Below are 16,085 nucleotides of genomic sequence, written 5' to 3'. Positions count from 1 at the left end.
GTGTGGTTCAAGCTAGTCACTACACAACTCCGTTCGCTCATCTTTCGCTTTCATGAAGGTAAGTCTAGTCTTGTAACGTACATCTTCTATTTCCTACAGGACCAGTCACTTCCCACTCGAAATCGTCAATGTGGGATTTTGCATCAAAATACATCGAAATTAAATGTAGATTATACACTGAATTTAATGGGACTGTCCAACACTTTGGTCCATCCATGGTACGACCCTGAATGGCGTCAGGGAATATGAGAATGATAAAAGAATCTTTGGAACAGGCACATCCATGCCAACAAACCTAATCTTGTCCTTTTTTATGAATCCAAAGAAACAATTTATATCATTGAATTTTCTGTCCCTCTTGACAGTTATGTGATTAACAAGATTCAGGAAACACATGACAAATATGCGGACCTCGCTTTCGAAACGTCGCGCTTGCATCCCAAGTACCAAGTTGTCCGACTCCCCATTGTCCTCGGTGCCTTAGGTTTGGTACCTACCAATCTGTTGACTGACATGCCGATTTATAGTGCTAGCCCACTGAGCTACCATGCCGCAGTTTAACATGAATACCCCACTCTGACAGGATACTGACTCCGAGCCGACCAGTCCTTGTTTGAGCCCCTTAATGCCGAGCGCCAGACAGGGTAACAACAGACTTAATCAGGTGTTAGTCAAGGTATGATCATGTTTATGAAGAGCCGACTGCGAAGTAATGACCTGTGAGATACGTAGCTATCGAAGAGTTATAAATGGTGGAATGTTAAAATGATTACTCACCTACATACTATAGAGAGGTTCATACATGCAGACACATATGCATGCATCCAAGCGTCCTGTATCACCCAACCATCACCCATCCGCAGCCCATCCGTCCATCCACCAATGAAGCCATCCACCCATACATCCTCCCACACACCCATCCGTCCATCCACCCATACATCCATCCATCCAAACACCCGTCCGTCCATACACTCATCCACCCATACACCCATGCATACACCCATACACCGATACACTCATACACCAATACACCCATACACCCATACACCCATACACACACCCATACAACCCATCTACCCATCCACCCATACACCCATACACCAATACATACACCCATACACCCATACATACACCCATACACCCATACATACACCCATACACCCATACACCCATACATACACCCATACACCCATACACCCATACATACACCCATACACCCATACATACACCCATACACCCATACACCCATACATACACCCATACACCCATACATACACCCATACACCCATACACCCATACACCCATACACCAATACACCCATACACCCATACATACACCCATACATACACCCATACACCCATACATACACCCATACATACACCCATACACCCATACATACACCCATACATACACCCATACACCCATACATACACCCATACACCCATACACCCATACACCCATACACCCATACATACACCCATACACCCATACATACACCCATACACCCATACACCCATACATACACCCATACATACACCCATACACCCATACACCCATACACCCATACACCAATACACCCATACACCCATACATACACCCATACATACACCCATACATACACCCATACATACACCCATACATACACCCATACACCCATACACCCATACACCAATACACCCATACACCCATACATACACCCATACACCAATACACCCATACATACACCCATACATACACCCATACATACACCCATACATACACCCATACATCCATACATACACCCATACACCCATAAATCCGCCCATCCAGCCATACATCCGTCCATACACCCATCCACCCATACATCCACCCATACATACACCTATGCATACACCCATACACCCACACATACACCCATACACCCATCCACCCATACATCCATCCACTCATACATCCACCCATCCATCCACCCATACATCCACCCATCCATCCACCCATACATCCACCCATCATTGCAGCCACAGTCTTAATGATTCTGTGTGTAACTGACATGATAAAGACGGGGGAGATTTCAGCAAGCAAGCTCCAGCAAGTAAGCACGGGATTAACCAGCTCGGCGGGGTGCTGAACAAACCCCAGTCTTCATTGTGTCCGGACACGCTCTGGACATAAAAATGTTCAGGCATCGAGTGACAGACGTGACAACAGGGCAAGTGGCCTGTAACCGTGTACATGGAAATATGATGGAGTCGTTGTAGTTAGTGTTTTATCTCTTCTTTATAACCAGGTGTAGAACATCTCGGGAAATTGTGTTTGATCTACGCCAGTGTCGGCGACTTGGTTTAACAGCGGACATTACGGCATTCGATGTGGATCTCGTAAACTCGGTCACTTCATTTCGTCTTCATATTTGTAAATCCCTAGGACGGTGTGATAGCCTGTGGTAAAAGCACTGGATCGTCAGGCTTAAGGATGCGTTCAAAACCCCAGCCAAATTGTATTAAGCCTATTGTTGGTGTATCACTACCTGATGTGACTTAGTAAACATCATTAATATAAAAACTCACTCATTCTCTAAGGCTGCCCCCCCCCCCCCCCCCCCCACCCCACCCCTCAGATGGCTGAATATCAATTAAATGTGTCATCACCACTCTTCAGTTGTTGCCTTTATAGTTTCATTAAGCCATGAAATTAATGCGTCTCCAAATTAAAATACTGCGAGTGTCATCCCCTTAACATCCCTTCTTTACAGTTTGCATTATATTCTGTGTGGAAGTTTAACTTCACATTCGTCCTTTAAGATTTGAAACGCCAATCCCATATTCACTCTACATTTCATAATGGATGAGATCAGATCATACGGTGGGGTAGCCTAGTGATTCAAGCGTTCGCTCGTCACGTCGAAGTTCCGTGTTCTATTCCCTACAATGTGTAAAGCTGTCTGGTGTTCCAGCACTCACTCACTCACTGTGGAAAATATACACCCATCACATGACTAACATTTGTGTGTAATATAACGATATGTTCGAGGACACATTTCTGTTCCTGACCGCCCATACAGACATACTCGCATTTGTCGTGTTACATTCATGCTCGCGTTAATGTTTAAAATCTCATACAGTAAACTACGGTTATAACGAACGCGCTTATAACGAACTGACCGATATAACGAACTTACTTGTTAGCCCCGGCCTTGTGTTGCATATATGATGTATGTATGCTTATAACGAACTACGCTTATTACGAACTAAAATGGGTGGTCCCTTTGAGTTCGTTATAACCGTAGTTTACTGTACAAGGGATTCATTTGGCCTACCCTCAAACTTAAACATCTTTCTATTCATGTTGGTCAAACAATCAAACAAAATAATAATCAGAATACCAAGCTCCTTGGTAAGAGAGGATATGATTGACACCAAGTAGATTTACATGTACCAAGAATCTCAAATGGACCTCATCGATAGGACATATAATTGTTCTATCATTCCTGGATCTTTGTAAACGGCAGGGTAGCAATGTTCCTTCAATGGCCATGTATGTATAACGTTATCGGTCTCTGCTCTAGGCATGACTGGGTGTATTCACTGTATTCACCAAGTCTTGCAATGGGATTAAGAAGTGCTACACATAAGAGACAGTTGATAGAGACAGCCATACAATTTATCTCTTGAGTGTATTCATGTTCTGCCCGACAGTACATTTTTCATTACTATAGGTTATAGTAGTGCTTGTTTGCTAGAAAGGTTTGGGTAGGACACTCTCATAAATATATCCACCCTTTGCTCTCCAAATAGTCCATGCTACTGATTATGATTCATAAATCTTGTATTACAATTGGCGTATGTGTGAGAATATCAAACATAGGTGCGTTGTGAATGTGGTCCTGAAGAGACTGGGCCCAACTGTTGCCGATCCATGGAGTGAGTGAGTGAGTGAGTGAGTGAGTGAGTGAATATGGTTTTACGCCGCTTTCAGCATTATTTCAACAATGTCAAGCGGGGGACACCAGAAATGGGCTTCACACATTGCACCCATGTGGAGAATGGAACCCGGGTCTTTGGCGTGACGAGCGAACGCTTTAACCATTAGACTACCCCACCGCACCTTGTCACGAAGAGCAGCTTGTTATTGTTCTATTTGTCGCTACAAGAAACATCAGTGGTAAATGAATGTGTACGTTTAACAAGGTAAAGTAAAGGCGTTTTTACGATTAGTTGAAAGATTTGACATGCTCATCCAGAGTTGACGAGGATGTACCTGTTCTGTTTGGTTCCACTCACGCCACGGAGGCAGTCGAGGGCTTTGGGGTCATTAATATTCTACAATATGTCTTAGTTTTATAAGATAAATTTGTGATTGGGAAAGCCCTGTGTTGATTAAAACACGTGACAAGGTCGTCTGAATCGCCGTACGTGTTTTTATGGTGTTTCCTCGCAGGTATCTGCCAGTCTGGATTATCGGCCTTTGTTCCATCCGGATATTAATGTTACCACGTGTCTTCAATTACCGCGCCACTTGTACTGTCATGATATATTTCCCCCATGGTGCACATAAGCATCATATTATAGCATTTCTGCATCAGTGACAAAAATGATGTCCGATGCAACTCCCTATTTTCCCTACCATTTCTTCCCGTGGGTTTTTGTTCAGGTGAACAATTGACTTGCCTTTGCATGTGTTTGTGACGGGTCCCTACGGCAGGATACGCTCGCCTTTTCGCGAACACCTGGTATCATTACTATTTGATACTGATTCATAAACACATGCTCATGATATAGTCGGAATAGCACAATCGACTCTGCTTTATGCACATATTAATATTGGATATGGAAAGGGTTTTGTCGCTTTATTTAATATAGCTGATAACTGGTATGTTAGCAATTTTAACAAACAAACAAAATTAAAATATTTTTCATGAACCAATGCTCATGTTGTCAACCACTAGGTCATCTGGAGAAGACTCGTTGTTCACAGACCCTCGTAAAACACATACAGTACACTACGGTTATAACGAACTCGAAGGGACTACAAATTTTAGTTCGTTATAACCGTAATTCGTTATAAGCATATATACAGCATAGCTACAGCAAATAGTCGGGACTAAAAAGTTAGTTCGTTATATCCATCAGTTCGTTATAAGCGTGTTCGTTATAACCGTAGTTTACTGTATTTCCAGTTTCACATGTTTTCGCGTACTTTTACCCAAGATATCTCTCTGCTCACTCGGCCAAAGATAAAAGATAAAAGCGCTCAGCTTGCCAGCACAAACCAACAGTGAAACCAGTTTAATGGATCTGCATTGTAATGTGTTTAACTACTTTTGCGTGACAGCCTTGACAATACCACATTAAATTACACCAAGTCTCTCATGACAACTCCCTCGACAACGAATACCTATAACCATTACATGCGAGAACAATAATCTTGAACCGTCTTTTAAACCGGCGTTTTTAGAATGTGTGAAGCCCATTTCTGGTGTCTCCCGCCGTGATATTGCTGAACATTGCTAAAAGTGGCTTAAAACCATACACACGCACGCACGCACGCACGCACGCACGCACGCACGCACGCACTCACTCACTCACTCACTCACTCACTCACTCACTCACTCACTCACTCACTCACTCACTCACTCACTCACTCACTCACTCACTCACTCACTCACTCACTCACTCACTCACTCACTGTAGTAAAGAAGCTTAACAAAAATACACTCGCATGCTGCTGCCTCAGCGTGTGTGAGTTCAACCATCTCCGAACTCAGCGGTGTTTCCGGGTTAAAATAGAACTAGGTCCCCAGCAACCAAAATTGTCGAACGAGGTGGTTATAAGGATCGGGTAGGTTGGGTGACTGCTCCGACATACCCCAACCTAAGCCGAGGGTGTCGTTCCAACTGATGATATGGACTGAGGCTGTGAACCGGAACAGCCCGAAGAACGAATGACGAGTTATTCAAGTCATCCGCGTGGGAAGTGAGACATGCCCTTGAGAGTCTGACAATGCGTTCTACTCCAGTTCGTACGAGGCGTCTCAGCTAAGATTAAGGTTGATGATGTGGCATTTGTCTCAAGCATCACCTCATGATGTCCCGTTATAAGGCAAACTGTTTGCTTCGTGAGTGGAAAGTCTGTGGTTCGATCCCCGGCCGCTTCATTCCAAAAGACGTTGGACCAGGTACTTGTTGTTACTCTGCCTGGCGCTCGAACTGGTTGGCTTGTCGATGTTAAACTACGGGACGGTATGGCAGTGGGCTAGCGGTATTAGACAAGCATTAGTCCGACGTAATACAAGCAGCCACACATACTTACACACACGCTGGGTGAGCGGAAGGCCTTTGGTTCGATCCCCGGCCGCTTCATTCTAAAAGACGTTATAAGATGGATCAGGTACTTGTTGTTACTCTGCCTGGCGCTCGAACTGGTTGGCTTGTCGATGTTGAGCTACGGGACGGTATTGCAGTGGGCTAGCGGTATTAAACAAGCATTAGTCCGGCGTAATACACGCAGCCACACACACCAACACACACACGCGCGCGCGCACACACACACACACACACACACACAGCTTTACAATCACACATTCGCATAATGACACACACACACGTGCATGTACGTCGCTTTATCAGTACAATAATCTTGAACGCGACGTTAAACCCCATTTCAGCTCACTGATGATGACGAGGTTTCGATCTCATCACTAGGACGACGTTATAATTAGTGTTTGTTCTGTCTCGTTTATTTTTACTCATTATCTAACACAACTCCAATCTGATGACTTCGACCTGTAAATATTCGAGTCTGTAGCAGACAATACAGTGACTGTTATTATTAGCAACGATCCACACTACCCGGGTACTATCAACCAAGTCACCGACCCTGACTACCGAGATATGAAGTCGCCTCCTACCACCCAGATAGATCGTTGGGGACCACAGGTTAGTAATATTTAAGTATAGGACTACATATGAACATGGCGACTGTTGTCCATACCAGTATAAGTGTTAGATTCTCATTCCCGCCCGGGGTTTATTTCTGACGCAAATTTTCCTAAGATATGAAAAGTGAAGGTTGTGCGAGAATTGCACTAACGCGGCACTGGATCTACCTCCGGCTATAAAATAACGCAGAGATGTAGAATATTAAATTTCCTATGTTGTGGTGTATATTTAACAGCAAATTGTAAACCGGTTTCATAAAAAAGATACTGCAAAGTGTTGTCCGAGAAATTATTCCGTGTTGAAGAACAAGAATTTTATCCGCTTTTTATCGTTACCGATATAAGTACTGTGCGACGATTATTTTATTTAGCCGCTTTGCGGAAACTGTGAGCGAGCAAAATACTGCCCAATATCTGAAAGACAAAAATATATATCAAATGGATTTATATGTGTATGTATAACGACAAAAATTCAATGCAAAACAATAGTCTGCCGTAAATGCCGAAAACTGATTTTCCTCTATGACGTGTAGAGAAATTATTTAACTAACTCTCCACCCCCCACCCCCCAACACACAAACACACCAAAATCTAATCGCCTGTCAGCACTAATTATCTGTTGGCTTCCCTTGTTAGTTTCTGCCCTTTGTTATCTTATTACTCTTGTTGTCCTTACATGTACATATATATGCTCTCTGACTCATGGCATTCATTCATCTGATGCAGGATTAAGCATATAATCCTGTGTAATATAGAATTGAAATCCATTCTTCCTTATGCGTATCACTTCTTAAATATTTATCACAGAAGTTGTATGTCAGTTCCCAAGCAGGTATATCAGTGCATATATATCCGTGCATATATATCCGTGCATATATATCAGTGCATATATATCAGTGCATATATATCAGTGCAGATTTCTTTCGTCGACTCTCGCCCCTTACCGTTACCTGCAAGACGACTCGTCCCCCTATCGATGAGTGAGTGAGTGAGTTGGGTTTAACACCGCTTTTAACATTATTCCAGTTAGATTACGGCGTTTCAGCTTAATGTGGGAGGAAAGCCCGAAGTGATGCAGGTCTAAGACGTTTACCACTTCAGTGAAACCCACGAGCAAGGGTATGGTGCTGACAAACCTAGAACCATAATCGGGGCGAACCGGGATTCGAACCCACAATCATAGGTTTGTGTCGTGCCCTTGGGACGCAACTCTGCACAGCGAATCGCTGCACCTTAGACGACTGGGCGAGTAAGTCAGACCTGAATTTACACCAAACGTCAAAAGGGACCAAGTACATCATGTCTTTACTGTATGTTTGCACCGAAGAGATTCAATTATGTCCGAACAGTGTTTACAGTAGCCCTGTGTCGACAACAACGCCGCACACACCTCACTGAGGTCACAACACTTAATCGTATTGCAAAGAAATATTTGCTTCTCTCGTTTACAAAACTAGAAAAGAATGTCTTGTACTTCTGGTTTTGTCCACAACGATCAATAGTTCAGTATGTCCCATGACATACCTGGTTAAATTCCGTTTACTGTGTCAGTGCTTGTGTAGCTATCAACAATAAACCTCAAATAGCCACTGAATGAGCCCATGGAACGATTATTAAGGGTAAACACACAACGCCCGGCGTGGAGTGACACGCACCATCACCCCGGACCTGTCCGGTGGCCTACTCTCTCGTTCTCCTTGCTCCGTCCGGGCCTACTCTCTCGTTCTCCTTGCTCCGTCCAGGCCTACTCTCTCGTTCTCCTTGCTCCGTCCGGGCCTACTCTCTCGTTCTCCTTGCTCCGTCCAGGCCTACTCTCTCGTTCTCCTTGCTCCGTCCGGGCCTACTCTCTCGTTCTCCTTGCTCCGTCCAGGCCTACTCTCTCGTTCTCCTTGCTCCGTCCAGGCCTACTCTCTCGTTCTCCTTGCTCGGTCCGGGCCTACTCTCTCGTTCTCCTTGCTCCGTCGGGGCCTACTCTCTCGTTCTCCTTGCTCGGTCCGGGCCTACTCTCTCGTTCTCCTTGCTCCGTCCAGGCCTACTCTCTCGTTCTCCTTGCTCCGTCCGGGCCTACTCTCTCGTTCTCCTTGCTCCGTCGGGGCCTACTCTCTCGTTCTCCTTGCTCCGTCCGGGCCTACTCTCTCGTTCTCCTTGCTCGGTCCGGGCCTACTCTCTCGTTCTCCTTGCTCCGTCCAGGCCTACTCTCTCGTTCTCCTTGCTCGGTCCAGGCCTACTCTCTCGTTCTCCTTGCTCCGTCCGGGCCTACTCTCTCGTTCTCCTTGCTCCGTCCAGGCCTACTCTCTCGTTCTCCTTGCTCCGTCCGGGCCTACTCTCTCGTTCTCCTTGCTCCGTCCAGGCCTACTCTCTCGTTCTCCTTGCTCCGTCCGGGCCTACTCTCTCGTTCTCCTTGCTCGGTCCGGGCCTACTCTCTCGTTCTCCTTGCTCCGTCCAGGCCTACTCTCTCGTTCTCCTTGCTCGGTCCGGGCCTACTCTCTCGTTCTCCTTGCTCCGTCCGGGCCTACTCTCTCGTTCTCCTTGCTCGGTCCGGGCCTACTCTCTCGTTCTCCTTGCTCCGTCCAGGCCTACTCTCTCGTTCTCCTTGCTCCGTCCAGGCCTACTCTCTCGTTCTCCTTGCTCCGTCCAGGCCTACTCTCTCGTTCTCCTTGCTCCGTCCGGGCCTACTCTCTCGTTCTCCTTGCTCCGTCCGGGCCTACTCTCTCGTTCTCCTTGCTCCGTCCGGGCCTACTCTCTCGTTCTCCTTGCTCTGCTGTGGCCGACTCAGATACCAGATACATTGCATGTTGACTTATGAGTGTCAGAGCGGCATGACAGCATTTTCGGGATGTCGGAGCGATATGAAAAAATGTTCTGGGTGTCAGAGCGACATTACAGAATTACAGATACTCTATCAAATAGTGGTGACACTCTAACAAATAGTCGTGATAGTCTATCAAATAGTGATGGTACTCCGTCAAATAGTGATGCTGCTGGGATATGGGCCTCATCTTTAGCCAAACGGAACACAAAATATACAAATAGAAACAGAAAGGGTTTTGAGTGTTATTCAAATGCAAAATGAGAAATATGAATACGACAACAGTCACTCCGACAATGAGTAGAGAATCAACCGATCCATGACCTGCTCTGCTGTAGCAAGCTCGCCGAAGGAATCGGCCGCGCTTCATGTATTTCCACCGTGAATGGTTAACGCCGCTTTGAACGTCATTCCAGTGAAGTCACGGCGAGTCAGCTTCATGTGGTGGGAAAGCCCGAAGTGATGCTTGTCAGGCAATGAACACCTACTTCTTATGCAAATTGTTTGAATGGCGGGTGCTACCGGTACGTCAGGACATATTTACCCTTTTTGCAAACAAGGTGTCATTACTGATTTTCAGTGGTCAATTCATATAATTTTCACAGCTATTTGCCCTTAACGATAAGTGGAATCTGTTCATGCAGAACATCTAGGCTAGCATTGACAATTTATATCTGAGATGTATACAAGTTTAGTGACGCCCTGCACGGGCATGGTCTGACAAAACCAGGGTCACATATTTCTTGGAATTGACGACAGGACAACCTGTTCCCCGTGTCCTCTCCACCCCCTTCAGGTCTGTGTAGAAGTAACAGGGATTGTTTGTTTTCTGTGCTCTCACTGGTATCAGGTGCCCTTGACTCCGAGGGGTAGGACTCTGCCAGCTTACCGGCCTCCAACGCACTGGCGGTGTGTGACATGTTACCGTGAGACCTGCAGAGTGCCTATGTCGCTTGAGATTTATTCTAGCGGTTTTGTCACATTCAACGTCTCCACTCGAACGGTGATAGTGTTCGTGTTCTCTCTCTATTATGTTGCTGTTGTTGTAGGGTAGCCCAGTGGTAGTTAAAGTGTTACTCGTCATTCCATCAGTCTGAAGTCTGGGTTTAAATCCCTTCGTGGTACAACGTACGGACACTTTCGAAGCGGCAAACTGACCCAGAGTTATATTTGTATGTTGCAGGTTCTCAGCTAAGAACCAAGAATGATCGGACGTGTCCTTTTGTTCTGTCTGTGTATACTGGCGTGTCACATTGACCTGTCTCACCAACAAGGTAGGTGAACATGAAGGTGAGGTGAGGTGAAATGGGGTTTAACGTCGCGTCCAAGATTATTGCACTGATATAGCGACGTGCATGTACGTGTGTGTGTTTGTGTGGCTGCTTGTACTAGTCCGGACTGATGCCGATTTATAGTGCTAGCTCACTGAGATACCATGCCGCAGTTTAACATGAATACCCCACTCAAACACAGTATACTGACTCCGAGCCGACCAGTCCTTGTTTTAGCCCCTTAATGCCGAGCGCCAGACAGGGTAACAACAAGTACCATCTTTAAACGTCTTTTGGTATGACGCGGTCGGGGATCGAACCCCGGACCTTCCGCTCTCTGGGCGGACGCTCTCCCCTCTAGACCACGGAGGCGGTCAACATGAAGGAGAATAGCGTATATTCATCTAGCAAAGTAAGATTCGCTGTCATTTGTATGAACGACTAAATACAGGCGTGTCTTAATATCAAGACTCCTTGGTCTTGTGGACAGAGCGTCTGCCCGTAGAGCGGAAGGTTGGTGGTTCGATCCCGGCTGCGTCATACCAAACTGTGTTAAAAGATGGTACCTATTGTTACCCTGCCTGACACTCGGCATTACGGGGATAGGACAGGTCACCTCGAAGCCAGTGTACGGTATCTGAGTTGAGTATCCATACTAAACTGCGACATTTTGGGCGAGCAATATAAAACATACATAGATGGATGGCATAAATTCAAAAGATCTCTCTCAACTCCCTCTCTACTTCACTCTATCTATATCATTATGGCTCATATAAATATATGTATGAAAATAAATATAATACACACTACGTATGGCTGTCTATTCTACGCTCCCCCAGCATTGCAAATCAATTTCTGTCACGTGTCGATTCCCAAATTAGTGTGAAACCAACAACCAACCATCAAATGGTATACAATCAACAAATAACTATTGTATTATAGTCAGTGAGTGATTATGGTTTTACGCCGCTTTTAGCAATATTCCAGCAATATCACGGCGAGGGACACCAGAAATTGGCTTCACACATTGTACCCATGTCGGGAAGCGAACCCGGGTCTTCGGCGTGACGAGCGAGCTATTGTATTATAAGGTGAACTAGGTTTACAAATCATTACATATTACTGCACAACAATCGCTGCACAGAATAGTGGTAGAACAATATTCAATGGCAATAAATAATATGATAGCAGTGGTCATTATCAAATACAATAACAGTGGTGAAAGCAAAAGTCAGTGATTGTAATTTATTTACCGAGCAGCGACAGTGGTAAAGCTTCCAGATAGGCCTTGACCGGGAATCCGGGTGATACTTTCACACGAAAGCTGGTCTTGATATAATGTCAGATGAAAGGTGAGCTGAGAAAGGGACGCGTCCGATCCACTTATATAGCCTGAGCAGCTTCCAGCACTTTCCACACAGTGCTTGACTAGTCCAGTGTCACGAGAACATCTTAGCATATTCCACGTTTATATCACGCTAAACATCCATCCATGCTATTCCGGAAGTTTGCAGATAATTCGAGCATCTAAATATAATAACTTTCTCATCACATTAAAGAGTACTACATTTCTGACAGCTAATAATTATCCAAATACAATGAACTTCTACTGAAACTGAAACAGAAACAATGTAATACTCTCTCTCTCTCTCTCTCTCTCTCTCTCTCTCTCTCTCTCTCTCTCCCTCTCTTTCCCTCTCTCTCTTTTCTTTTTTGTCTCTCTCTCTCTTTCTCTCTCTCACTCACACACACACAGTCTCACACACACACAGTCTCTCTCTCTCTCTCACTCACAAACACACACACACACACACACACACACACACACACACACACACCTATTATGTGGGAGAAAAGTCCGATATCATGCAGGTCTTAGGCATTTACCCGCTAACTCATATTATAACTCTAACTTTCCTATGTTTCTGTTGTGGCCAGTGTTTCTCCTGGAACTCCAGAACGCAACTGCGGCTGTAGGTAGCACCACCTACTTCCAGGCCGCTGTTCTCGGCTCCATCACTGGACAGGGTAATTGGTCCAGAAATGGTGTCCCGATTGTCCATCAACCTGGAAAGTATAACATCCTGACCACTGGTATATTTCGACAGCTTTTCATCACAAACACCGCCCTCTCAGATGCAGGAACTATCACCTTCAGGATAAATGGAGAAGCGTCATCAGCTCAGCTTACTGTTTTACAAGGTACATCAGTATTTATTTTTTTTCTTCAAGTATATCATTTTAGTTTATCATACCAAAATAGCTTCCACTGGACTTATCACATGGGGTGATAACTCCTTACAACACTCATCCCTCTGCCATTAAAAGTGGTTAGCTGTATCTTCTGGACTCAATACACTGTTTCTTTGTTTCTTTGTTTCTTTGTTTAACGCCGCACCCAGCAATATTCCAGTTGTATGACGGCGGTCTGTAAATAATCGATTCTGGATCAGACAATCGAGTTTCTGAGTGAGTGAGTGAGTATGGTTTTACGCCGCTTTTAGCAATATACCAGCAATATCACGGCAGGGGACACCAGAAATGGGCTTCACACATTGTACCCATGTCGGGAATCGAACCCGGGTCTTTGGCGTGACGAGCGAACGCTTTAACCACTAGGCTTCCCGACCGCCCCTCGAGTTTCTGACACCGATGAGCATCGATCTACGCACTTGGGATACAACATACACCAACCTAGTCAGCGAGCTTGACCAACCGATCCCTTTAATTGCCTCTTTCGGCATGCATGGGCTGCTGAAGACCTATTCCAGCCCGGAATTTTCACGAGTCCTGAATTTATTTATTTTTTAAACATTGCTTATTACTGTTTACAAAATGAAAAGGTTGGAAGAACGATTTTGAAAGATAGAGAAAATCTCACCTTTGTGTCATTTGGTAACAAATATACCAATACTCTTTAAGCCTTGGAGTTTCCAACTTTGATCGACTCCTGTTGATATTGTAATATTAAAAGACACAAAGGTGGGATCATCTCACAGCTTCAGAGGGAGCTAATGTTATTAAAATCACAAATGCCTTTGATACTTGAGATTGTTTTCAGTATAAGAAAGGATGACTGAAAATAAATGTATAAACATAAATAAAATAATAAATTTGAGAAAAATAGGAATAATAAGATAAATATTAAATAATAAGAAAATACGTTTTAGTATGTTAACATTTCTGTAACATATCCATAAACTGTTTTAAAAAATACTGAAAGGTTTTACTGTTTGTTTTCATCATTTTCATATCAATTGTCTATTATTGTTTTTTATGTTTACATAATTATTGCCACATTTTCAAGAGAAGGTATTCAATGATTATATCATTATTGCCATATTTTGAAAAAAAGGTATTTAATGTTTATTTCATTATTGCCATATTTGTAAAATAAGGTATTTGTTGTTTATGTCGGTATTGTCATATTTTTTAGACAATGTATTTCATTGTTTATGTCATTTTTTCCATTATTTTAAGGCGCCGTAAGTATTGTAAGTGGACCAACTGCCCAGACAGTCAATACTGGGAGTACTGTCATCCTACAGGCCACCCTATCTCAGAGTAACATCCAAACAGGACAGTGGTATAAGAACGGGGCGGTATTGACGACCAACTCTCGCATACAGACGTCAGTGAATGGGCAATCTCAGATTCTGAGTATATCAAATGTCCAGACTTCGGATGGGGCCACGTATGAATACAGAGTTAATGGACTATCCACAAGCGCACTTCTCACAGTTAATGTTCCAACAGGTGGGTAAATGAAAACAAAGCGTTGCCACGGTGTTACACGACTCATTTATACGAACAAATAAGGTATTTATTGCCATATTTTCAAGACAAGGTATTCAATGTTTATATCATTATTGCCATATTTGCAAGATAAGGTATTCAATGTTTATAACGATATTGCCATATTTATAAGATAAGATATTGAATGTTTATATCATTATTGCCAGCATTTCAAGAGGAGGTATTCAATGTGTGTATCACTATTGCCATATTTTCAAGATAAGATATTCAATGTTCATAACGATATTGCCATATTTGTAAGATAAGGTATTCAATGTTTATATCACTATTGCCATAATTTCAAGATAAGGAATTCAATGTCTATATCAATATTGCCATATTTGTAAGATAAGGTGTTGGATGTATAGAATATAAAATTATTGCCATAATTTCAAAATAAGGAATTCAATGTTCATATCATTATTGCCATATCCTTAAGTGAAGGTATTCAATGTTCATATCATTATTGCCATAATTTCAAGATAAGGAATTCAATGTTTATATCAATGTTGCTATATTTGTAAAATGAGGTTTTCGATGTTTAAATAATTATTGCCATATTTTCAAGATAAGGTATTCAATGATTATATCATTATTGTCATATTTTCAACACTAGGTATTCATTGTTTATGTCACTATTGCTATATTATCAAGATAAGGTATTCATTGTTTATGTCACTATTGCCGTATTTGTACCATAAGGTATTCAATGATTATATCATTATTGCCATATTTTGAAAAAAAGGTATTCAATGTTTATTTCATTATTGCCATATTTGTAAAATAAGGTATTTGTTGTTTATGTCGGTATTGTCATATTTTTTAGACAATGTATTTAATTGTTTATGTCATTTTTTCCATTATTTTAAGGCGCCGTAAGTATTGTAAGTGGACCAACTGCCCAGACAGTCAATACTGGGAGTACTGTCATCCTACAGGCCACCCTATCTCAGAGTAACATCCAAACAGGACAGTGGTATAAGAACGGGGCGGTATTGACGACCAACTCTCGCATACAGACGTCAGTGAATGGGCAATTTCAGATTCTGAGTATATCAAATGTCCAGACTTCGGATGGGGCCACGTATGAATACAGAGTTAATGGACTATCCACAAGCGCACTTCTCACAGTTAATGTTCCAATAGGTGGGTAAATGAAAACAAAGCGTTGCCACGGTGTTACACGACTCATTTATACGAACAAATAAGGTATTTATTGCCTTATTTTCAAGACAAGGTATTCAATGTTTATATCATTATTGCCATATTTGCAAGATAAGGTATTCAATGTTTA

At 43.3% G+C, this 16,085-nt stretch overlaps 1 protein-coding gene across 1 annotated transcript in view; it reads left to right on the top strand.

The window, feature by feature from the left end:
• LOC139461238 (SCO-spondin-like) overlaps nt 1-16,085 on the top strand; it is a 77,930-nt gene continuing 61,845 nt past the window's right edge. The window contains exons 1-5 of the mRNA XM_071242877.1: nt 1-58; nt 10,909-10,999; nt 12,935-13,198; nt 14,477-14,752; nt 15,662-15,937. Coding sequence (XP_071098978.1) covers nt 10,930-10,999; nt 12,935-13,198; nt 14,477-14,752; nt 15,662-15,937 — 886 coding nt within the window. The 5' untranslated portion in view covers nt 1-58; nt 10,909-10,929. The remainder of the gene's footprint in view (nt 59-10,908; nt 11,000-12,934; nt 13,199-14,476; nt 14,753-15,661; nt 15,938-16,085) is intronic.

Source organism: Haliotis cracherodii, unplaced genomic scaffold (assembly GCF_022045235.1).
Source record: "Haliotis cracherodii isolate W230 unplaced genomic scaffold, xgHalCrac1.p SCAF_14, whole genome shotgun sequence".
NCBI classification, from domain to species: Eukaryota; Metazoa; Mollusca; class Gastropoda; order Lepetellida; family Haliotidae; genus Haliotis; species Haliotis cracherodii.
This window is presented reverse-complemented; position numbering and strand designations above follow the sequence as displayed.